Here is a 26,946-nt window from a genome sequence, read left to right on the forward strand (position 1 = left end):
AGGGTGATAATAATGATATTAATAAGCAGCAGCACAGTGTGTTTGATGAAACTCATGTGAAGAGATGCACAGAAACTGACCAACAATCTGCAGCTCACATAAAACTCTTCTTTTTAAACGTACTTGTTTTTTTTTTTGTTACAGAACGCGAGGATTTGACTGCTTTTCAAAAGGACAGTGGAATCATCTGGAAACATTGCACAGAAGTGAGTAAAACATTTACAGTTCAATACAGTACAAAGAACTGAACCTTGGCTTTAAATCCGACTACATTCATCATAGATGTAGAAATGAATAATATCCTTTCCTCCACAACAGCCTCTGAAGCTGTGGTGGCGTCATTAAAACCTTTACAATCACCAGATCCACGTTTCATTCAACAGCTTGATCAGTGTTGTCCAGGGGTGGACTGGCCATCTGGCATACCAAAAACGTGGCAAGAAAAGTGTGTAAAGTGACTAAAATGGGCCAAAAGCAGTCACGAGTGGCCAAAAAAATAGGCAAACAAAGAGGAAACAGGTGGTATATAATGGCAAAGGGTAGTTTAGTAGGCAAAATGTGGCAAACAATCGTGAAAAAGGGCAAAAACATGGAACAAAAAGAGGGAAAAAAAAAAACAAGTGGTATTTTTTGGGCAAAAGTTAACTTATTGGGATGAAAAGTGGCCAAAAAAATAAACAAATGACAAAAATTGGATTAAAGTGTCAAAAAAAAGAGAAGAAAATTAAGGAAAAAATAATATTTATTGGCAAAAGGTAGCGAAAGTCTGAAAAAAAAGTGTCAGAACCTTTTGAAAAGGGGCAAAGAAGGGACACAAGACGTTGTAAAATGGCCAAAGAAATAAACTAAAAAGGTGTTAAAGTTTCCCCCTTTTAAGGTTTTCTGGGGGAATTATTATTAAAATGAACACATGAAGAGCTACATGTTGAGCATTACTCAATTAAAGGTCCTATATCATGCTATATTAAGACCTTCCAAAATCAACTACAGCCACATATGGCTAATATTTTACATTTTGCCAAATAAAATACCAATTTATTAAGAAATATGACTTTTCTCGGAGCACTGCCTTTCCAGGTGTGAGTGCCTCTCATTTCATGATGTAGTCCTAGAGCCACGGCAGCATGGGCAACAGCCACGCCCACCAATCTTTGTAAACAGTTCCAGAGAATGTATTTCAAATATAAAGACAAAGAAGTGAGTATGGCTAACATTTGGCTAGAGGTTTATTTTACTTACGGCTGTGGCCTCTATGTCATTGTGGGAATCGCTCCGGTTTGAAGATGTCATTTACTGGACAGTCCACTTTGGAACTGGTGAAGGTTCACCAAGCAGTCTTCTGGAAAGTGACGGTCACAGACTAAAGGATGCTGAATGTTGTGTCGTGTGCTCCCAGAGATAAATTCCAACCACTTCTGGCGAGTAGACTCTTCTTTAGGAAGTTTGAACACATTCCAAGGACTTTCGCAGTCGAACACGCATTTTCGGTTACCAGACATTATCTTTTGGTACAAAAGCAGTCTGTTTATTTCTCCTGTGCAGACTGGATAAGAAAGGACAATGACCATCCAAACAGATGTTCTTTGGATGCTTGCATGCCTCTAGCACCAGAGAGAATGGGCGTGTATGGAGGGGCGGCACCAGCAGCAGGCACTTCCTGGAGGGGGCGGTTCAGAATTCTAGTGACATCACTAGAATTTGAACCTCTGGTTTTTCAGAAGAGGGCAGAGAAGCAGCTCAGAGAGCAGGATTATTGAGGATATCACAGAGATGCAGGAAGGAATCCCATTAATACGTTGGAGGTGTTTTTGATCAGGAATTAACATTGTAACAAGATTAAAAACTCAAAAAAGTTGATTTGCATGATATAGGACATTTAATAATGGAAATAAACATGGTGTTGCTGATAATGTGGTGGGCTGATGGACACAAAATGCCATTGCCTAATTGTTGCCCCAGTCCACCCCTGATGTTGTCTATTATGGCAAACTCAGACACTGGAGAAAAGTCAGAATGTTAAACATTTCATCCCAACAGCTCTAATAGGCTTAGTCACGTTCATGAGCGCACATTTTTCACCCCTGAACCCTCCTTGGTGAGGTTTCCAGTCACTGCAGCGTCGTGCACCTGCTTCATGTTCTCCTGGACCTCGGTCTTTGCGTGTTTGAGAAGGTCAGCCTGTCCCTGAAAGGACAAGTAAAACCAGAAATGACAGGAAATCTAAGAAATCTTCTAAGAAAGTCATCGTTGGAGTTCTCTTATAGGTGTTGGAGTTGTATGTGAAAGCATGGCGGACCTTCAGGATGGTGATGTTCCAGCTGAAGCTCTCCAGCGCTCGGCTTATCTTGCAGCCCTTTAGCCCTTCCTTTGTCGCCAGGCTCTGCAGGTTTTCATGAAACTCCATGGCTATGGGGTCAAAACATGCATTTTTAATCGTTGTTTCTTTTTTATTTACTGTCTGGTATTTCTACAGCTTTGAACACCTCCAACACGCAGATCAATTGGGTCCATTTATTAGACAATATTTTCTAAATTTTTCACATCTCTTTTTGACCTTGTTAGGCTTCCTTATCTATGAAAATATTAGTATTAATGTTTTGTTGTGGGCATTTGAGCCTTTTTTCTGTCCATATACCCCAAGATTTGATTTATTTATCTATTTTTAAAGACTAAATGCTACTCAAGAGAACTGAAATGTAGTTGGAAAAGTTGATATGAAACATATTTTAAAGATTAACTACATATGTGTGAACCATAGAACTCTAACATGGTTCCCCACTTTTGTGTTTAACTAAACTGTAAGTTTGTATAGCATTTCTATGCCAATTCCAATTACACACTCAATTATCTGAACTCAATTACAATTCAATTATGATTTCAACAGCAGCAGATTTATAATTACGCCACAACTGTAGTTAATGAACGATCAATTACGTGATTTAAATTATAATTGACCCCGACCCTGACTCTTAAAAACTCTCCCCTTTTATTCATGGACTTCTCACTTGAATTTAACGGCCAAATCAGTCACTGTCCACATCAATAAACACTAGTCTTTACTACAACAGGAGGGGAGGAGCTCTTCTAGGAGGGAGTCAGTTTAGCCCAACCATCAGACCCCCCCCCCCCCCCCTGGAGAAAATAAAAATAAAAAGAAAAGAGAGCTTTTAGAAAAAAAGGAACACAAAGGAATGATGGTAAGATGGGAAACAAATGCAGATTGAGACGGAGTCATACAACACTGCAATTCAGCTGGAGTCTGTCTGCCCTGGGCCACGGTCGCCATAGCAACATGTTAGTGGGTTAACATAGGGCACACATCACTGTGAGCCATCAACGGGTGCCCACACTTAACATTCAGAGTCACACACACACACACACACACACACACATACACACACACGTACGCGAGCACACACACCAGTTAACGCACTGGGAGCAAACCCATCATTCAGCACACACACCTGCACACACAACCCCTGTTACAGCTCCTCGTTCACACACCTACACAAGTTCCCCGAATAATTACCTTTACCGGTTGCTAAGCAACGTGTGTGTGCGTGCGCGTGCGTGTATTTCCCAGGGAAACCAAGTGAAACCCAGTGAGAGAACATTATTACTAAGACTATTTTTGGGGGCAGCGTTTAAAAAACACACACACACACACACATGCATGCGTGTATGCACTCAGACACACACACGCACACACACAAGGGGCTGAACCAGAAGCCAAAATAACCTTTAGGGCCAACAAATCAGAGCATGAAGGGCATGCGTTACTTTGACTTCCTGTCCTCTGTCTGAACTGAGGGTGAAAGATCAGACGTTGAGCGTTATCTGATGCAGATCTGATGAGTCAGCTGATCAGCCCAGGCTAACAAACAGTCAGAGTCTTGGTCTGAACTCACAGCCACGTTCATGTGATGCTTCAAACATGTCGTGGTGGTGCAGCGCTCTACGATGACTCGTGATCTGGCAGATGTCTAAAATCAAAGTACGATGATTCCCAAAGCTCCTTATTCTGTTTACTGGGATTTTTTTCTGTGAAGAAACGTCCCAAACATTTTCAACTGGTGTCACTTTTATTTAGTGATTCATTTTGCATTTAAAGCATGTTTTGATTACTGGCTGTATAATGTGTTTATTTGTGGAGTAAACATTCAAATATCTAATAATATGTAATATTACAACATAATTGTGGCCATCTGTCATTGCCCGATCTCGTGTGTGTGTGTGTGTGCGTGTGTGCGTGTGTGCGTGTGTGCGCGTGCGCGCGTGCGTGCGTGCGTGCGCGCGTGCGTGCGTGCGTGCGTGTTGGTGGTCGGAGGGGCCGATGATGCACTATGGCAGCCTCGCTTCCATCAGTTTGCCCCAGGGCAGGTGTGGCTGCAATAGTAGCTTACCACCACTAAGCGTGGAGTGAAATAATAGTGCCATCTAAAGCGCTTTGAGTCACCAATATATATATATATATAAATCCAATGCATTATTAATATATAATTTTTATTTGTTGGCACTATTCATAACTACCTTAAAAAGACTGATTATAGTAATACCAGCTGATTAAAACATTAATAATAACTGTACACTCCTGGTCATCTTGATACACCTGCTTTTTAGGGATATTTACAAAACTCCCAATGTAAAAAACATAGGATACGATTCTTCTTTATGGATAAAAAATATTAGGCAGTATAAAAAAAAACATTATATTTAACAAAACGACAACCAAATATGCCCCGTGCTCGTTTAGCGCAGACTTTCGAAAACGGTCGATCGGATCGGTACGTCTCCAAGGAGACACCGTTCCCAAACGAAAAGGTTTTTTTTTTTCGTAAGTATGTTGGTCAGTCTGTTTGTGTACATGATCGTTTACTGATGACATCATCAGTGTTCTAAAACAATGTTTAACAGGAGTTACACAGTGTGGATGGGGAAATGAATGGGATATAGTATATCTATATCACATTATCAACATTTCCTGAAAATGTCGTCAAAATCCGTTCATAACTTCTCAGGTTATCGTATACACACACACACACACACACACACACACACACACACACACACACACACACACACACACACACAAACTGACCAACATACTTCATTTTCAAAAGTAATAAAGATTACAAAATACAGATAATTGACAAACTTTGACCAAAATGTCAACACTGATTTTGGTGAAAGGACTTTCCTCTCTTTTGTTTTGTTTCAAAATTTTCAGGACCCCATCGCACAAAATGTCATCGCTCATTACTTCGTTCAGCACCTCGGCTCATATTGACGCAGTAGAGAAGCTATGATATATCGTCACATAATGGGAGCTGTATGAATAAAGAGAGCTTCCTTCTCTGCTTTAATCAGGACTATGTTGATAACAGCAGCGATCAGCCACAATAAAAGGCTGAGATGTGGTGTTCTGTGTTATCTCCTCTTGTGCTGCGGTCTTCCTCGCAGCGTAGCGTCAAACCATCCATCTCTGCTCTTCATCTTCCCACAGCCTGTTTCTCCCTGTCTGTCTCATGTCTGTGCTCTGATGTCAGTCCCAGACATCCATCTCTGCCACCAACATGTCCCATGGCTCCCTCCATGAGTCCTGTTTATATTTTCCTGAAGCCCACCCACTCGTTCCAGAAGTGGGACTCCGCTTTTAAATCACCTGATACCCATCGCTGGCCTAAGCAAACAGGAAGAGCTTTGTTTGCAAAGCCGGAGCCTCGGGCTGAAGGTGCTATTAAAAGGACATGCACATAGCTTACATTGATAAATATCCATTTAAATGTGGTGACACGCTGGATTTCTGATCCGTCTCAGAGTCGATGGTAATTGAAGCACTATTTCTGCACAGAGTGGCCTCAGCTGAAGCATTCAGATGCTGTTTGAGGGAACCCGTGGTGCCTTCGCCGCTCCCCCCAAAAAAAAACATTAAATCAAGTTCAGCATGTGCTGTGTCAGAGTCTGTAAATCAGCTAAGGATGTTTATCTGTTCTTAACATCATCCTCTGCAGCAGGACATTATCTAAGTACAGTTAGACTCAGCTTTATTTTGACTTTTTCTGATATTGAGCAATTGCTGCTTTTTTCACATTTTGAAAATCAGTCCTTTGTTGACATTACTTCCCCCATTTCGCATGTGTTTATTTGTCCGTTACCAGGATTACGTCAAAAGTAGTGAATGGATTTTGACCAAATTCTAACCAAAACTAGAGCTTACGCCATGGAAGATTCCATCCCATTATGGACTGGATCCGGATCAATATATTGATTCGGGATCAGTTTGAATAAGAAAAAAAAATCTACATAGTTAATTCAAAAATTAATTTCTCTGTTTGTAAATGACTGATATTTATGAAAGTTGACTCGGTTATGTCGGATTGGTTCCTCCACTAAGTTTCATCCGGATGGGATGTATATTGTGCATCTTATAGCAATTTTTCAAAGAATGTGGTGCTTATACATATGGACCTACTGTATCGTTATTAGTGCAGATAGAAGCCTTTAAAGTGTGAATTAATAATCATTGATCCAGATAATCATATAACAATATCTGGCAAAGAGGACATTTTTTAAAAACAAAACACCTGCAAACTCCAGAATTATTTCATCAATCATCACTTTTCTTTTTTTTTTTGGACTATAACCAATATCCAACACGTCTACATGTCAATCATGCTGTCTCCATGGTGACAGTCAGATGTTGGGTCGGGGTGAGAAACATGTTGTGTGCGCACTGTGGGATTAAAGGAGCTGTTTATTCCCACAAGTCAGTTTGACGGATGTCACATGACCCGAGGAGCGCTGTGGTAAGTAAACAAACATTTGCCAAAGATCACATAAATGACATCAGGGGGTTGGATTTTGGTGGCCTTCTGTAACGAGACGGATAGGTGATTGATGAGGGGGAAATGGGGGACTTCTCTTTCTGAAACAACCTAACCTTGTGAAACATTTAGGCAGACGGAGAAGGAAAAGGATGCAGAAACACACACGCCTACTCACCCGTTGTCTGTATATGTAGAATCCTGTTGTGGATTCCGTCGGAGTGCTCCATCACCGCCTTGCTCGCCTGGACCATCTGCAGTCAGGAAAACATCTCTCAGTATACAAACCCTGAATATACAATACAGGAATAACCCAGTTCAAGCCTTTGCAATACGTTTGATAGCTGCTGCAAAAAAGGAAAGGTGCAAAATGTGTTGCCGACTTGCCCAAAAACCACATTGAATGTAAATATTGTAAAATAAATGAACACCATAATGATGATCCCAATAAACATTGACTTTATAGGTGATGACTTGTACACACGAGTGACCCCACAAGCTAAGGTGACAGGCTATAAATAATATTTATAGAAAACACGCACGAGCACAAGCACACATGAAGGATCTGAAGAACCCATGCCTGATTTATTCTGCCACACTTCTCACAAACCCTGCTGGGACTTGACCCGCCTGTGGTGGAAAAGGCTGTTCAACAAATGAGCTAATCCACAATGAACAAAGGACCTCTTTGCAGTTCAGAAACAGCGTGTGCTTCTCATCTTTGTTCCTCACATCTGCAGACGTGCATGCACACAGATGCAGAGAAGAGGAAGCTGGAATCAAGTGTTTCCTATTTGAATTTACACACAATATGGATGGAAATACATTTCTTCAGCTGCATCAAATTCAGCAACAACATGCTGTGAGAGTGAATACATGATCATGTAGAGCAGTGTTTCTGAAACGGGGGTACATGTACCCCTTGGGGTACGCGATGGCACTACAGGGGGTACTGGAGAGAGAGTTAAATTAACAAATAAAAGCATTAAAATATGGGGTTTTATAATGTCTATTTTTAGTTAAAAATGACAATCATACAAAAACATAACCAGCACCTCACAAAACCACAACAAAAACACACAAAATAAGAGGAAAAATATATTGAATGATAAAAAAGAACCAGACAAATAACAAAACAAAATTACACCAAAAACACATGCACTAAGAGAGAAAAATACCTACTATTACCAGCAACACACACAAAACAACAACAAAGACAATAAATGAGGGGGAAAACACACAAGATTAATACAAAATACACATAACACAGAGAAACACACAAAAAAACATAGGAAACAACCAAATGACACCACTGAGAGAGAAGAACTTAGATAATACCAACAACACACAAAATAAGAGAAAAATATACTGAATAATGAAACAAATAACAACAAAACACACAAAATGAGAATGAAGAGCAGCAGAAACTGAAAGGTGGACTAACACATTAGAAATGACTCCAATGCCAAAGAGGAAGTGGGATCTTTGTGGTTTTCAAACCAAACTGACCGTCGAGCTATTGCAGAATTTAACCAACAAACCCACTGCCTGCTTTCTTTCTTTGCGCATTTCGGTTTAGTCAAACCAGTAATACACGATGGTTTTTGAAACTGACTTTAAACAAACCAATTGTTCAAACATTTAAAAACAAGCAAACAAACATGTATGTAGATTTTTAAAAAGAGTATTCCTGTAACTGTAATGTGCTTTTCAACGCTTTTTGTTGTTTATTATTTCACCTATTTCATTCAGTTCTTTACCACATTTTGAAAACTCCGACAACACTGTGTTTTTTAAATACTGTTTTAACACAATGTTTCTTAGGCTGGACAAAGACAATGATATCACTGCCATGATATCATTGTAATTGCCTTGCTCTAGTTTAGCTTTAGCCGTAGTTTTTTTGACTAAAATTCAACTTAAGTTTTAGTCAAAAGTGAGTCCTCATGACTAATTCCGTTATAGTCAACTATGACTATAGATTTTTAGTTGGATCATTTACTGACTGGTCACACCTTCCATGCAACAAAAGTAGTTTTGATTGGATAACTTCCGAAAAAACGTAGTTTGTTGATTGGATTTTTAAGAAACCTGGGGGGGGGGGGAGCACAAGAACGCTCTGTATTTACTAGATGTAGGTTTAAAATCCACTTTTTACGACGTTGTTCTGTGAGCTTTTTACATTTCTCACCTTTGTGAATGACAATCTTCGGTCCTCTAAACTACACAAAACATGGGCATTTTGATTATTTCAGACGGCAGATTCTCAAGCTACTTCACTTCCTGCCCTCCATCTGAATTTAGCGCTCTATATCTATATCTCTATACGGCTCTGGTTTTTTGTGATGCAGCAATGTGCATGACGTCACGTGAATCAACAGAGCGGGCTCCGTCCGAGCTGTCAGTGTGTGTGTAGTCAGTTGCGAGAGCCAATCAGATCTCTTTACTTTGAGTAATAAAAAGCTCCCCCTGTAGCGTGGGTGGGGTGGGGTGGGGTGGGGGGCGGGTACAGTAGGTCAGCAGGAGGGGCACGGTCCGCGAATGCCCACCATGACGCCGACACTGCTCTGATATAGTTTACATTCACATGTATTTTCCTAAATTAGTCATAGTCTTGTTATTGTCCAAACTATGACAAATATCTTATGCACGCTAATGAAGTTACACCCTAACCTAATTACATATGATGTCCGTGGCTCACTCAGGGCCTGAAAAAAGATGAAATTAGGAAATAAACTGCAGGGTTTCCTCATTTCTTACCAATTCATAGTTACAGACAACCCGGCGAAGAACATCAGGTAATGGCCCCTGAGGCTCCAGGATGGGGAAGTCATCTTTGAGGTCAAACAGTAGCAAAGGAGTCCCATTGGGTCCTGACACTCGTGAGCTCAGAGCCAGAACACACTGCATGAGGTTAGCCACGGCGGACACGCCACACAGCTCCCTGAACAGTGCCACCGATTTCTGTGACGGAATACAGATTAGCAAAGTTTACGTCTGACATAACTCATTCAAATAAAAAGCAAGGACACTGAGTAATTACACAAAAGGAGAACATTTAAAACTCTTGACTTGAATGCAGTTTTCAACCAGGATTTATCTACAAGTAATCAAAACTAATCCAGCGAAGCGGTTTGTTCTCTCTGTGACTCACTGATCTGTTGAATTGTGCTTTTGGAAAAGGGAAGTAACGGTGTCGCCCAACAGATAAAACCCTCAGTTACTATCCTACTGTCACAGAATGAAGCACCAACTGTTTAAACTGCTGATTAGAACATCAAAGGTTATTTCAGAAAGTAGTAAAAAAAAAAAGAAAACGGTTGAAAAGCACATTGAGGGAGCAGTTTTAAGAATGCAAAAGGGAGCTTTCTGTGTGCATTTAATGTTCAATTAGCCAGTATGGGTTTTCTATTGGTACACCATTGGCTTTTGCCGACAATTTAAAGACATGCACATCAAGAAAGGTGGTGGCTTGCTTTCAAAGATGTGGACTTAGCATCAGATTCTGCAGCTCTACGCCAACACATTTGCATAACATTGTCATTATTATTACTGTCGCTAAATGCTTGTTCATGTGAATCTTGTTGGGTTCTGACTTTCTTACCATGGACTATATTTTGTTAAGCGCACTGAGATGACTTTGTTGTAATTTACGCTACATAAATTGAGTTGAATTATTGAACCATTTTTCAAATATACCCATTTCTTTAGCTACATTTCTATCTCAATAAGCACTATGCAGGAATTATTACAATGTGTTAAACATTTTGTTTATACATTTAGTCATAATATCCTATATTCCTCTCTTTTCTGAGCCTTTCTTAGGATTCCAATTGTCATCACTGTCTGCATTGTTTTCACCTACGCCAAGGAGGTAATCATTTCGCTGGTGTTTATTTATTTGTTTGTTGGTCTGTTTGTCTGTTAGCAGGATTACATCAAAGCTATTTCACAGATTTTTCATACTTTGAAACAAAGATAGACCTTAGGAAATGGAAGATTCCATTAAACTTTGGAGGGAATCTGGATCAATATACTGATTCTGGATCACTTTCAGAAATCTATCTCTCATCATTGGAGAAATAAAAAGAAAATGTTTATCTCGGTTCGTAATTTGACTCAGTTACGTCAGATTACTTCCTCAAGTAACACACAGAGTTTCATCCGAATCGGTTCCGGATTGTGCGTTTAATTGCAATATTCCTTAGTTTTTTTTAAAGGGGGCACCCTGTACTGTATTGTTATTAATGGGGATATAAATGTCTTCCAAGTCTTTAAAGTGTGAATAATCATGTTACCATGATCACTGATATTGATAACTGCTAATATCTGTAAAAGAGGATATTTATACCTTGGCAGAGGTTTGAGTTCTCTGAGTGCTCTTATTTTGTGGCAAATCAATTTTTCGGACATGTTTCAAGACTCCAGTCTTGTATTTTTTGTTTTGGAAGCAAACTGAATATCAGCAATACTAATTAAAAAAATGTTTTTTTTTGTGGTAGGTCATTAGTGTTTTATGCCTCGGCTTGAAGCCATCAGGCATCTAATGAGTATCTGTTTTCTGCTTAAATTCAAAGAGGTTCTGTTGTTTAACAGAATAGGCATCGTCCTCTGTGGCTCCACAGCCCTGGCATTGAGAGTCTGGTCATTTCAGGCCTACTTACATCTCCATCTCCAGAAAACCCATCAAGATACATTGATTTTCAATACATCTTGGTGTGGTTTCTCTGAAACAACAACATTATTGCCTTGGTTTTCCTTTCTGTCTTTAATTTCCCCCCATCTCTGTGTTTTTGACAATTTTTCCATTGGTCCATGATAAGACCGGTTAGTTACTGATACAGATTGTGACTGTGTTGATACTATAGTAATCCTATTAAAATAGTATTGCTATTGTATCAATATATCATAAGTGTAAAATAATACCTACTTGTACTATAGTACCTACAAGTGAATGACTTTTAAATTGGCTGAATATCAATCAATTAAAAAAAGGATGATCACATCATTAAAAGATAAGAATCCTTAACACAATTTCACATTGATTTTGTACCAGAATGTCCTAAAATTTACAATTAAACAAAGGTCCCCTCCTTACTTGCATGTTTCCTCTGAGGTCGGTGGCTTCTCTCATCAGTGGAGCAGCCATCTTGAATACATCATCCACAACCCGGATACCCAAATCCCTTAGAGCCGTGTAGTCCCGGCCCTTTCGGGCTTTCCGTACAGACAGACCCCTCTTGTGAGGTTTCCCTCCTCCTCTTCGATTGGTAAGGGCCACATGAACAAACAGCCTGGCATGAGGGAGGTCATCTCCTGTCAGAGACTGGAGGGGAACATGGCGGTAACCAGGCTGAAGGCACTCCAGTGGTATCGTGTACTGACCTGCAGCAGTGAAAAATGTCACTGGTCAAGATTAAACAGTAAAGCCACTTCCATGTGAACCAATTTACAGTAAAACTATTTGCTGACCTATGAACTCATCTCCAATGAAGTCGTCATCCAGCACCACGAAGCGAACCATGGCGAGCTCAGGCAGGTTGATCTGAAACTCAAAGCTCTCATCAAAAACAGGGTTGTCCCCGACCTGGGTCACCGTTCTGGTGCGGCGCTCAGCACAGTCAGCTGGTATGCCGTGGATCTCCACGTACACGTATGGGTCCACCACATCTCCTTTGGCACCAGAGCCTCTGGGTTTGGGCAGATTTTGGCCACTAATAACCTGGGAGATGAAGAATTGTTTTTTATTTGTACTTTTTAAAATCATTTTCATGTTGTTGTTTATTCCAAGTATTCCAGCTTTAGTCTGATGTTTTTCAGCTATTGAACTGCACTGACCAATTAATGAAAACTCTGGGTTTTGGCTGACCAGGTGGGAAATTAAAAAAAAAAAAAAAACACCTTGAGAACAATCTAGGCAACGATAACTACCGACTCAATACTCACTATAGCTCTCTATTCACAATGCTCTCAAATCAACCTACTCACCATTGATTTCAATCGACGGGCCACCCTTGACCACCCTTGATGTAAGAAGCTACCAAAAAGTCAGTGGCTTCCTTCTCAGCCAATAGAAAAATTTGATTGTAATAGCTGGTTTTCAGCCCATAGAGGGCAGTCACTCATTTTTTAAAACAAATTACGCCAAATTAAAATATTTTGATTACAATGTCAAGATTTGTACAAGAATCAATCAACAACTCTACTTTTTTGGTGTTTAGTTACTCTTTAAACACTAACAGATTATGTAGTTGTGCTACTTTAGTGCTGCTTTATTTCTTTACAAATTAGATTTCATGTGAGACAACTCCAGTCCTGCTCCAACACAACTGATTGCAATGAGGACCTCGTTATCAGGTCTTCTGCAGAGTGTCATGATGATCTATTCTTTGGAGTCAGGTGTTACAAAAGTCAAATCCAAAGAACTGGTTTCGGACAACATTGTAAAATAGAGTGCTATTTGCTCATCTTCTTAATGTAAATATCTGCTGGCTCCAAAGGTCAACCATCTGTAACTTCTAAAGTCTTATAATGAGATGCAACAAGTGACGACCACAAGTTCTTAAAACAGAATCCTAAAGTTATAGAAGTTAGATTTGTAATGCTGTCGACACGTTTCTTGCTCCTGATTGTGTTTTTTCGTATTCCACCACACCTTTACGTGAAGCAGCTGAGGAGACACGCCTGGCACCGTGTCTCTGGTATCAGCACTGAAATAAGACACTTCCTGTCGCATGATAGCCGGTCGCAGGACGTAGCCACAGTTTCCATTCTGCCGAAACCAAGCTGTGTTCAGGTCCATCATCAGTCCGGCTGTCTGAAAATTCATAGACACAATCTGGCAACCACATTTCCACAAGTCCTGTGGGTTCATGTTGCTTGAGTCAATGCGCATAGGGTTGGGATACACCCGTGAAAGGAAATGTTTGTTGTGGTTCACAAAGTCACCAGGGCTCTCACCAGCAAGACGCACAGCTAATGACTCATGAAATGAACACAGTTCCCAATGTTTTTGGCTTTTGGATGAGGTCGCAAAGTCAATAAAGCACACTGAGCGACAAAGACTTACAAGGTCAGAGAGTTCCTTCAAAAGTTGAATTTTTTTGGGGAGTGGAGAATGGGAGTTACAATGAGGGTTCAAAGAGACATTTTTCTGCATTGTGTCCTTCTCACTTGCTCCAGATGCCGACCCTTCGCTTTTCACCATTTTCACTTTTTGACACATCTCTGCTCCCTCGTCCTCCTCACTCACCTCCCCATTCTCCCCCTCGATATTAGGTTCCAACTTTTTACCTTTAAGGAGAATTCGATGCCTTAAAGCGTGTGGTGATGGTAGATACAAGGCGCCGTCATCCGGGAGACCGGTGTATAGCTTCTCCCCAAATATCCTCACGAGATGCTGCAACATCACTCTTTGCTGTTGAAGCGAACAATGGTTTTCAATACTCAGAATTAATGGATACTCTGAGGCCACAAATGCACATTTTCCAATGGCTTCTAATACGCATCTCAGGACCAGTGGTGGGGAGAGTGTGTGTCCAGTGCACACCACTGGCTCCTCATCAGGGCCATCCCAGATGTCCACCTCCACACATCGGCACCCCATTTTGAGGGCACGGATGTACCCAGAGATATCGGATAGACCACGAAACTGGTCCTCAATGAGGTAGGTGTTGTGGGAGGAGTTGATATAGTAATGAGACAAAGGCTGGGACATATCTTGACACACTTTGTCGTGGTCTCTATCAAAGAGGTGGCACTCAGCAGAAGTGAGGTAGCTGGTGAAGCCGTCCAATGACAGGTAGCCCTGCTGACGTCCCTCGAGCGACGGCTCATGACTCTGGATGATTTTCATGCTGATTTCTTCACTCACCTGAAAGGCAAAATTAAATAACAATGAAGGACAAAATTTTAAAACATACAAAGGCAGCATTTGGAGAGAAAATATCTATTTTGTATCACTAACTACTTCTAATTTTGTGTGAACGCTCTTTGTTACTCACTTGAGCCATGCCTTGCTCCGCCTCCATGAACCTCATCAAGTCTTTGGAGTCCAGAAACTCCTTGTTACTCGAAAACTGCACCAAAAGAAAGTAAATCTCCGGCCGTGTGCAAAAGTCATGGAAGACCTCGATGAACTCTTCCTTTGTGACTCGCTCATTTTGTCCTGTTGGCTTTTTGTTGCTGCTGTCGTCTTTAACTCTGTCCAAACTGTTATCTATCGTCAGCGCACTTTTCTTCTCCCTTAGTCGTTGAAGCTCTTTAAACCGATGTTCCAGTTTGCTGCCACTAACCCCAGGGTTCACACTTTGTATCAACTTTACAGCCGATGACAAGCAAATGCCTTTCTCACAATCCTCTTGTCTCTCCAAGTCTGCCGTGGAGGAGAATAACTGCTCCAGCCAACTGAGACGAAGGCTGTCTTGACTGCTGGCAAGCATATCAAGGGCATGTTTTCCATACTGCATCAGATACCTTGTGGCAGAAAACAAATTAAACTGCACATGAGGTTCTGGCTATATTTTTTGCATCGCCAACATTAAATTTAGAACTATAAAGTAATACCAGTGGCAAGAGGATCATTTTAAACCCCATAACAAAGAACAAAAGACTGATCTATTGATATTATTGTAGCTGTTGATAAATGGATAATGGAATAGATTCAGCATGGAAATGAAAACCTGTAGATCACTAAAAACGTTCAAACACATTTCTACAAACCACATTTCAAAAGGATGCAAGAGAGAAAAAGAAAAATGACATCACCAGTAAATGAACTTAAAACCTTACCATCTGTGACCAACAATATAATAAAGCAGCTAAGTTTTTGTCACAGGACTCACATTTCTAATGCAAAATATCATTATTTGTGGTTGTGTACTACCCCCTCTCACCCCCAATGGTCTAAAGTTTTAGATGATTGATACCTTAGGCCTGTCACCCAAATGTTGGCCACTTCAGCAGAATTAGCCACCAGGTCCAGACTTTCATAAACCTCTCCATAAATGATGGAGAATGCGGAATCCTCTGAAATCTGGTCGTAAACGCCGCTGGTGCGAAAGGTTTCTGTGTTACGACCTGTTCTTATCTGGAATTTGAAACAGCAATAAAACCATATCCGGTAAATACAAACAATACACATCTGTTTTAATCATATGTTTTTTGGAACAAAAGTGTGGTTCATGCTTAAAGGTGCAGTCTGTAAATCTTGTAAAAGTGACTTTTTGAAGCTAGTAGTTTGTGTAAAAAAAAAAACAGGCTCATTGAGTCCCCCCTGCTGTTCCTGCAGCCTTTGGCAGATTGCCAGAATGAACCGCGACAGAGCAAAAAGAACCAATCAGAGCCAGGATTGTGTTTGATGGGATGTCTGACAGCTGTTGCTCACAGGCCCCGCCCTTCTCCCGGGGCTATCTTTTTTACAGTGTATGGTCTGGAGGACTAGAAGATGGAATTGTTGACTTTTCTATTTGAAAGGTAATTACTGCTGCTTGATTTACATGATGTTTGATTTGTAATTGTTACACTAGAATTATGTGGTGCATGTGTTGTTCATGTGCGCGCAGCAGCCTCCGTGTGGGCTGCTGTAAGTGTGTTGTTGCTGCTGTTGCTGAGGTGTGTGCACATTGAGAGAGAGAAGCGCTGCAGTAATATGCTTTTAACAGAGCATGCTTTATTACTGTAATGTTGCTGTCTGGTTAATGTTAGCTTGTTAGCTCCTCTGAGGGAGGGACTTTGGAAAGTTTGGAGGCAGGGCAAGAGAGCAGCGAGGAGGGAGGGGGAGAGGGGGATCTGAAAGTCACTGACAGCACCTTTAAAGTGAGTTGTGTTATTCTGGGTTCTGACCTCACGTATTGAGGCGAGAGAGATCCGGGCTTTATCTGACTCCTTCTTGGATGGTTCCCAGCAAAGAGTCTGGAGGCCTGCATCCAGCAGGTAGTAACGCTGATAAACACGTGAGTTGGGTCTGACTTTCTTCAGCTCGCTGCCCTCGACCTGAAAACCAGACACGATTAAATCAGTAAGCACAGAGCTTAGTCCAGCTCACCTCTGATCAAGCTCTGCTGAATGTCTGATGGGCTTCAAAGTGTTTGATCTACCACAAAGCCCTAACGCATGTATGGCACATAAAATATCTTATACAGAGACACATAAAGTCAAATGTATTTCTCAGTATGTGACCCACCATGGAGTGGATACAGTCTGCAGCGCTGCTAATCTTCTTCTCTGACAAACTGCTGCTAAAGGACACTGTTTTCTTCCTTTCCCGACCAACACGTGATCCATCCTGGAAAGGACGAAAAGGACAAATAAAGGATGGTGAAGATGATGATGAAGAGAAGAAAAAGTGATTTATAAGCCAAAGTGAGATTTAAAAAAAAAAAAAAAAAGAAAGAGACAGAGATTGACAAATAATAATCCCTTGAGTCTCTACAGTATTTAGTTTGTTCTGGCATGACAAGAATGTTTTCAGTCCAGTTGGAAGGAACATCAAAGGATTAAATAGCATAAAATGTTATATAACCAAACATGGACGCAGATTATTTGGCCTTTCACAAAGAGATTCGTGTTCCAATTCTGTTGTTCTTTTTAGACTCCGTGATTAAAACCTGTGCTTTTCCGTGCCCTTCGCATTACACACCATTAATCAAACCTGACTAGAGACAGACAGCAGGCTGCATTCTAATTCAGCCTCCACAACCAAGCTGCCAGGAGCCAATCAGATTATCTGGGCACACCATCACAACCCATTCATCTCCTTTATTGACCAATCAGATGTCAACATCACATAGTATATGGGGGTAAATCTATTCAACTATACGCCCTCATGAAATCTAATTAAAGGCTAAATGAATGGTATGTTCAGAAATAGCAAGACCGCAGTTAATTAAATCCCAAATGAAGAACTGAGGATGACAAAACTCACCCACATAAATTAATGAAGACAGTCACTAAACAGTACGAGAACACATCTGATAAATCAGGATTCTTGTATAAAATTTTAAAAATTAAAATATTGTTATTGCTATTGTTTAGAAAGGAGAACATTGAAAAAGATTATCTGGACATCTAGATTTGTTCAAAACTAAAATTTAAAATGTGTTTGTTTTATTGTTGTTTTTAGCAAGTAAACTGCACTACAAAATAAAAATTATTATTATTATTATTATTAGTAGTAGTAGTAGTAATAGTATTATTATTTTATATCTAATAAAACCAAAAATACTTCCAGAAAATGTTCATCAGAAATTCCTCACTTTCTCAACGCCCTTCGTTTTGTCCTAGCTGTAACTCAAAGTGATAGATGTTTGCTGTTTCATAACATTTCACTGCTCAGCATTTGTGCAGCTCTCTTGTCCACTTTCAAAGACACATGGAACTACACCAGACATGGGCAACTGGCGGCTCGGGGTCACGTGCGGCCCCCAGTAAGCATACAAAATGACAGAAAAATACACAAAACAGAAGGCAAGGCAAGGCAAATTTATTTGTATAGCGCATTTCATACTCAAGGCAACTCAATGTGCTTTACTTGATAAAACATTCAATTGTTTAAAATCAATAGGAACATTTAAAATCATCAGTAAAATCAATTAAAATCATTAGTAAAATCATCATTACATCAACAACATGACTAAAAATCTCTCTCTCAATCATACACAGTAGAGAAAAAAGTGCCTTTAACTTTGATTTAAAAATGTTCACATTAGATGCTGACTTCAGCTCTGCTGGCAGTTTGTTCCACTTCTTTGCAGCATAACAACTAAAAGCAGCATCACCATGTTTACTGTGAGCTCTGGGCTCCACTATCTGACCTGTGTCCATAGATCTGAGAGACCTGCTGGGTTCATACCTGACTATCATGTCACTGATGTATTCTGGACCAAACCCATTCACAGATTTATACACCAGCAGCAGAACTTTAAAGTCTATTCTGAGGCTGACTGGGAGCCAGTGTAAAGACTTTAAAACTGGAGTAATGTGTTCTGACCTCTTTGTTCTGGTTAAGACCCGAGCTGCAGCGTTCTGAACCAGCTGTAGCTGTTTGATGCTCTTTTGGGGGATTCCTGTCAGAAGACCATTACAATAGTCCAGTCTGCTGGAGATAAAAGCATGGACCAGTTTCTCCTGATCTTTCTGAGCCATTAAACCTTTCACTCTGGAGATGTTCTTTAGGTGGTAGAAGATGTTTTTGTGATAGATTTGATCTGACTGCTGAATGTAAGATCTGAGTCAATCAGAACACTAAGCAAGAATACATTAAAAAAATACAATGAATTAAAACATTGCAGGAAAATACAGTAAAAGACAATAATAACACAGAAAATATTCAAAAAAAAAACACACAAAACTACAACAGTAATAGACAAAATTACTCCAAATAACACAACAGAAACACAAAATAACAAGAAATACACAAAAATTACTCCAAAAAAGGGAAAATGACAACATGAATACACAATGACTCCAAAAAAACATACATTTTACAGGAAAAATACGCAAAAAAACAACAAAAATTTACACAATGCAATCATAACAAGCAGGTGGAATGTTTCCCTGCAGTTGTTCAGTGGCTACAAATCTGTAAAACACGCGATATTAACACCGTTAGCCTGTTAAATGACCCGTGCTCTCGGAGTAGTTCAACTAATTTGGCAAGACAGAATTCTATTTCTTACCAGAACAGCTTTACATGTTAGAACACTCACACTGTGATGATGCATGACTGTGTATTTATCATATGGTTTACCGCATGTCTCCAATGATGCTGTTATCGTAGCCAGCTAGCTTGTTAGCAGCGAGGTGTTGATATTAATGAATAAATAATTAGGCTGCTGTGCTGTGTAGGACCACCGGATTCATTGTAATCACATCATCACCATAATATCCATAAATAGAAAGGCTATACACAGGCTCTTATATAACAATACAGGCCTACTGATCTCTATGTGGCTCTAACATGCTTTGCAGCAGTCGGCATTTTCCAATACTTATTATCAGAAATCACCGCATCATGGATAAATAAATCCCTGGAGTGTGTATTGTGTGTCCCAAACACACATTTGTGTTTATCTATTGATACCAATCTACAGTGACTAACTGAATTCACTGTGACCGGACAATAACTCTAATGTCAGTCTATGATGGGAGGACGCTCTGCCAATACAGTAAATGAAAACATGAATGTCATATTTATAATCAAAGTTGACTTATATCAAGTCGATTCAAATATACCAAACTTCAACTCCTGTTACGTTTCTCCAGTATCCTCACATCATTCACAAGAATGCACACCAGGTTCACTAGAGTAGGCCTATTAATAGTATGAATGCATGTATGGATATTAGGGATGTAAGGATATATCCTAAATCGGCTAAAATCGATGCAAATAAGAAGGGATTAAAATTGATACATCACAGTAGGTGCATCAATACTCTGTGTAAACAGTAGAGGGTGCTGTGACTGGTTGAGTGCTGCTTTATTACGTTAGTGTAGCAGCGATGGTAGAAGAGTATTAATTGGGCCAAAAAAAAGAAGACCCGACCCAGCCCGACAGAACCATTACCCGTTTCAACCCGACACTAAGCGTGTCCGTGCGCGCGCCTGAATGATGCGAGGCGAGTTAGCATCCATTTTTGCATCTTTCTCGCTTCAATCTGTATTTTTCTCCAACACATGGTCTCTGTGCATCATTACATCGCAATCTTTGATTTTAGTTTGTTTTTTAAATCGGGATTCGAATCAAATCAATGGTTGAGTGTATCCTTACACCCCAAATAGATACTGTAGGTGCTAAATAAACCTTTCTGATTCTCCAATCCTCCTTTAAAGCCTACCTACTTAAGATTAATGTCAAAGGTTTGTCATCGAAAGACTTCAAATACATCCAAAAACTAAAAACAGCAAAGCCGTTAAAACAACTAACAGTACTTTATCAGGTATACAGTCGTCGTGTGCACAAAGTAAAAACCAAAACACCAAAGTCTGTTGCTTTACTGCTGCAAGCTTACAAAATGTTCTTTATACACTACAAAATGATTTGGCATGTTAATAAAAAAAAAGAAAGTCTAAATGATCACCAGAGAAAAAAGCTTTTGTATGCACATAGAAGCCATCTGTGAGTAATGATGAGGCCTTTGTAAAGCTCATCTAATCTGCATATTGCTGATTTCATTCAAATGAGACGTCATATGATCCTCAAGAGCGCAGACATCTTTTATGAGGGGAAAAGAAGAAGAGGGAAGTCTTTGTATTACAGAGAAGGGTGTAATATGGAAGGCAAAAAGAGATACGGGAAGAAAGAAAAGCTGTGTTTCATCCGAGTGATGAGAATGAAAGAAATGAAGGGTCCTTTACAAGTAATTAAAAAAGCCTTTAATTAAAACAGAAGCTGATGTGATACCAAAATGTATAATTATTACAGGATGAGGAAAAACATGCTTTTCATTCATACAGTAAGTTCTTTTTTTTTTTTTTTTACATCCCGGATGAGAAGGATCTAAAAATACTCATGTGGCCTCAGGCTATGACGGAGAAAGAGAGGGAATAAAAGGATGAATCACACTTCCAATCGCGCTGGATTAAAAAACTAATTCAATCTACTTTCAACACATTAAAAAACACTTAGCGACAAACAAGCAATCATTACTTCCATGAACCCATAACCTCTACTTGAGATAATTGTTACGTCTGCTCTCTAAACAACTCGAAAAATTCAATAAAATAGAAAGACTCACATCTAATTGTTACGCTCTGGGCAGAAGTTGGAGGGGGGGGGACCCTAAAACAAATGAAGGTCATCGCACATGAGAAAAAAAAAAAATAGTGTTGAAGGCAGCTGTCATTTCAAATTATATTTATAGCAGACAGTTTGACTGTGAGACTAATATAAGGCAGAGAACACAAACACCTTTACACAGGAGCCATCAGGCCGTTATTCACGCTGTCCCTTTGCTTCATGCATGCAGCAACAAGCACAGGAGATTGATGATGGTCTCTACTTTTCTCCAGTGTGTGTGTGTGTGTGTGTGCTTGTCATTATAGGTAATAGTCCCTCTGTGGCAGTAAGAGCACCAATCCCAGTAAACGCACAACCCAACTTCAAATGTCCACATAAGTAGTGATGTCTCCGCTGGCGTTAGTGCATCATTTTATAGCAGAGGATATTTTCTCTTAAAGTCTGATAAAGCTCAGTCGCTACAATCTGTGTGTGAACAGTCTCTTCTTGAAGCAAATTCGGCATTTGACAGTCAATCATTTTGTGTGTGTGTGTGTGTGCGTGTAGCCTGCCACATGAAATACACACAAGCTCAAACACAGGCAAAAAAAAACCATGACGTCACTGTAGGCGACTCTGAAAAATTATTCTGACAGGATGAAACTAGAGGGCACACATTAACCCAAAGGTGAACAAACACACGTCTGAAATACGTATTTGTTCAGATATTTTTACCCCCCAAAAAACAACACACACACGCACACACGCACACACGCACACACACACACACACACACACACACACAGGAAAACAAAACAAATGCTGCCGTCATCCGCTGACAGCAGAACCCTTTTATTTTTTTTCTGTTCTGCCTCTGGAGGTCTCGGCCTTCAAGGTCTCGTTCTGATTTCAACCTCACTTCAAAACAGGAAGGGAGCCCGTCACATGGTTTCCTGTGACTCCGCTGAGGGCTGAGTGAGGTGACAACAGAGCATGTGTGAAAACCTTTATCACTATCTTTAGTCATAGGATGTAGTAGACCCTGAACTAAAACATGAGTTCAACAAAGTCATTAACATCAGAACTGATTCTGTGTTTTCATTAGAGGGTAAATAGTGAGGATAGATGTTAGTTCAGACTTGGAGCTCTAGCTACAAAAAACATCTAAATAAAATTACAGATGCACAAATTCATTCCTTAGACGTAACATTTGTATTTTTTTTGGAAGTGGGATGAATACATGGAAATCCTGCACAAAAAGACCCGGATGTGTGCGTGACTTTTTTATAATGCTTAGTTTTTATTAATATGAAAGGTTTTGTTTGATAACTATTGTGTATACTGCAGTTTACATGTTCTTAATGAGCATGCATGGGTTTTTCCGTGAGTACTTGACATTCACCTGTTATTGTCTAAAATAATGCATGATTCTTTAGTGCATAGATGGATAATTGGGGCCAAAGCAATGGGATCGGTCAACCTAAGGGTCACATTGTCAGAGTCAACCTGAACATTAATAAAGGAGAGAACTAATTTGTTTTACAGAGTTAAAGGTATAGTGGCTGATCAATACTATTGGTCCTCCTAGTTGTCAATCATTCTGGCGATATGTTTACGTAAGGGCGTCGTTGCTTGTGCCCGGTGCGCACCGGGTCCTTTGAAAATGGATTTTAACTATCCGGTGGCGAGTCTGACATATGGGAAAAGTGAAAATCTTCTTTTGGAAGGTAAGCTTGCAACAGCGATGCCGACTCCAACTTGTAAACAGAGCTGTGCACAAGGAAAACTGGGCTCGTGCGCGCTCTCTCGCGTTCCCTCTTGGAAGCAGGTAGTGTGTTGCATGTGCAGAGGGCGTTTCTTTTCTAAACTTTGTCAACTATACATTTAAGTCTTTTTTCTGCCTTTATTTAACCAGGATATTCCCATTCAGACTAAGGAATCTGCTTTTCAAGAGAGTCCTGGAAGCAGTTAGAGGTTCAAGGGATTCGCTCAAGGTTCCACATTAGATTAGAACAAGCGTTCGTCCAGTTACAAGCGTTAGGTCACTGCCTGTCATTAGGTGTATGTGGCAATAAAACAAAACAAATATCTGAGCTTTAAACATTTTTTTGAAAATCTTAGTCAACTAAGGACATACATTCATTCATTTAGGGTCCTGGGGGTCTGTTGATGCTTATCTCTAGAGCTAAAAGGACACTAGGCGGGGTTACACAGTGGACAGTGGACAGGGCGTCCCAGTAGACTCAAACACATCCATCCATCCATTTTCTCACCCGCTTGTTCCTGGCTCAAACACACCATGTCTTAAAATAATATATATACAGTATATATGTATATATATATATAAAGTTGGTGCATTAGAATGATATGTGTTCATAACAAACTTCTGGTAATAAATCTCATTCTACACAACAACCGCTTTAGAAAAATAGTGACAAAAGTGAAAATATTACATATTTTTTATGTAGTATTCTCAGTTAGTTTATTAGATATGTAGCGCTCCCTCTGGACAAAGGATATAAGCACATGATATGTACATGTTTATGTAAAATTTACTTTTTTAATTACAATCTACGAGAGATTTGTTTTGGGGGCCGCAAAATATTAAATACCACATGTGGCCGTGGGCTTCCAGAGTGTATGATTTCCCTTTAGAAATGTAAACTACACTCCATGACACTACTCTGAATAAGTCAGCAGAAAAATGGAGGATGGATACTAAACTAATGCAAACCTTTCAACATCTATAATCCAAATGCAAAAACAAAATGTCAACGTAACATTCAAAGGGATCATGGATCTGTCATTTCCACCGTCAGGCTTCAAACGCCTAATCGTAATTACTGAATATAGCATCTTTTAAAGCTAAAGCCACTTAAAAGTCTTAGAACAAATGAAAAGTGACATTTCAGTTTGTGTGTTTTCAGTTGGTGAGAGAAGATGAAAGATTGCAGTAAATTATATTTGATTGAGTGCCTGTGTGGGTCTTTCTTTTTCAACAGTCACTGAACAGAGACTAAAGTGAGGATGAATGGGGACAAAGTAATAAGACAGACTCAATGACAGAACACACTTGGCATGTTAAAGATGACAGCAGGGACTGGAAACAAAGTTGGAATTAATGAAAGGAGAATGATCAACACAAACAATGCGAGGAATAAAGGAACTATGAAGTGAAGAGAACATTTGATTAATGGTCCAATCTGTGCACGTCATAATTTCAAGTGTGCACTAGCATTGACTTATTAGGCGGTCTACACGCATTCACGATATGACGTATGAGACGTGTGCCTGAATGGATGCAACACTTACCTTCCCAGAGTCAGCGCAATAACCATGTAGGTCATTGGTAGGCTTTAAAGTGGTGATTAAAGACGGAAGATGAAGAAGGTTGAGTGGGGAAAAGATCCAGAATTGGAAATTGGTAGTGTGAGCTGTCTTGCCTGTGGCCTTGCGTGTATGTCAGCAGATAACAGATATTTAATTGCATTCTCTCGGCAGAGCCTCTCCGCCATGAGCCAAACACCACCAGAGGGGTTATGAGGTGATTTACTGTGAGGAATGAGAGGATGGAGGGTGTGTGCAGGTAAAGGCCAGTTCAATATGTGTTAGTTACGTCTGAAACTATGTGAGAAAACAATCATTAAAAAGTGTGCCGGGCTGCTAGTGGACTAGTGACAGGAGTGTGGCTCTCACCAAACACTCATTCATCATTCTGAGCAATGCACAAGGCTATTACTTGGTTGGTACCATGGCAACAACAATGATGCTTTAGAGTATTCTTCATCGAGTTGCCTTGATTAAAAAACAGCCTATTAATTATGCAGACGGATATATTCCAAACAAAGTCATTTTAATGTGCAAACTCAGTGAGAAAATAATAAATGATTCCCATGGGGCTTATTAACCATTCAGCTATTGATAATTTTGTCATGCAGGCACAGCAACAACACTGCTGTCCTGAAGGAGTGAGCATGAATAGGAAAATCTCACTGCATCAAAACTCTAACCAGCTGGTCCCCAGTATGTGCTCATACCAGTTACCACACATGGCTGACATACTTGCAATCTTTAAAGAGTAACTAAAACCCTGAAGTTTTGGCTGAAGTGAAATTTTAAAAAAATGCCTTCATTATGTGTGGGACTCATTGATAGGGTTGGGCATCGAGTATCGATTGGTTCCAGGACTAACTTTTCCATTCCCCCAGATTCGTTCAAATTTTTAAATTTCGATTCCTACTTTTGATACCCAGTCCGCCAATCGAAAGAAGAAGCCGCCAAATTTTAGTAAAAATAACCACTCGGCTCAGTGCAACACTTCCAAAAAGAAAGATACAAAAACATGACCGTTGTACACCGTATACATGTTATATGCATGCATACTGTGTGTATATATATATATAAATACAGGGCTTTAAATGAACTATTTAGATCACCAGCCAGCATGGCTAGTAGATTCCTAGAGTTACCAGAAAACCAGATTTTCCACCACATTATGGGTGCCACAGAATAGATTTAAGCGTTCATGTTTCTTTAAATAGTTTTTTATTTTAGTTGATTGCAGAAATATAAACATTTAATTCAAAAACTAAGTTGTAACAATGCCTAAAAGGTGCAATATGGAACTTTGGGTGTGTCGGAGAAGTGAACCATTTATAAAGTATATTCTCATAACTTCATAAACAAACTTAACTCAGATGAAATTTGGATCCCTAGCACACTGTTTGAAGTTAGAAAGAATAAAAGTAACCAGTGCTAAGAATTACGTGTACTGTAGAGAAAGTCGTGCCAAGTCTATACTAGAAAATCTCCAAAGAACAATTTATGCTATGCTAACTAGCTACTCATTACTCGCTATACCTCTCAATTCACAATTCTCTCAATCCAACCTACTCACTACAGATTGCAAAGTCGACAGGGGCTAGTTTTTATAAAAGGGGCGGAGCCAACAGTGACGTGAGAAGCCGCCAAAACATCACAAACTACCATTCTCAGCCAATAGCAAAATGATATGTTATATCCATTTTTTAACCTATAGAGAACAGTCACTCTAACGTTTTTACAACAAAATATGCCAAATTGAAGACTACAATGTTAAGCGTTGGACAATAAACAATGAACAACAATGCTTCACACCCAAATACATTTGTTTTCAACACAAAAAAGATAGTTGCTCTTTAAGCTTTACTGTGCTGTCTCAATGAATTGTTTAGATTAGCGGTTAAAAACCTTTTTGTTTATCTCGTGTCCCCCCCTGAGCCCTTTCCATCTTTCCATGAGCACTTCATCTGCATCCATGTGTGTAAATATTTGTAAGAACTCTCCCCTGCATTTGGAATTAGATATCACCTCTTTTAATCCAAGGTTTCATGAAGTTTCAGCGTCTTTTTTGATGTTCACACTTGG

At 39.8% G+C, this 26,946-nt stretch overlaps 1 protein-coding gene across 1 annotated transcript in view; it reads right to left on the bottom strand.

Moving 5' to 3' along the window:
• Positions 1–760: 760 nt before the first annotated feature.
• Positions 761–26,946, bottom strand: part of LOC114472046 (inactive phospholipase C-like protein 2) — a 35,630-nt gene continuing 9,444 nt past the window's right edge. Inside the window, exons 2-12 of the mRNA XM_028461112.1 lie at positions 17,008–17,109; positions 16,668–16,817; positions 15,752–15,912; positions 14,828–15,299; positions 13,480–14,697; positions 12,297–12,546; positions 11,923–12,209; positions 9,585–9,788; positions 7,003–7,078; positions 2,297–2,406; positions 761–2,184 (exon numbers count right to left, since the gene is read on the bottom strand). Coding sequence (XP_028316913.1) covers positions 2,059–2,184; positions 2,297–2,406; positions 7,003–7,078; positions 9,585–9,788; positions 11,923–12,209; positions 12,297–12,546; positions 13,480–14,697; positions 14,828–15,299; positions 15,752–15,912; positions 16,668–16,817; positions 17,008–17,109 — 3,156 coding nt within the window. The 3' untranslated portion in view covers positions 761–2,058. The remainder of the gene's footprint in view (positions 2,185–2,296; positions 2,407–7,002; positions 7,079–9,584; positions 9,789–11,922; positions 12,210–12,296; positions 12,547–13,479; positions 14,698–14,827; positions 15,300–15,751; positions 15,913–16,667; positions 16,818–17,007; positions 17,110–26,946) is intronic.

Source organism: Gouania willdenowi, chromosome 11, assembly GCF_900634775.1.
Source record: "Gouania willdenowi chromosome 11, fGouWil2.1, whole genome shotgun sequence".
NCBI lineage: Eukaryota > Metazoa > Chordata > Actinopteri > Blenniiformes > Gobiesocidae > Gouania > Gouania willdenowi.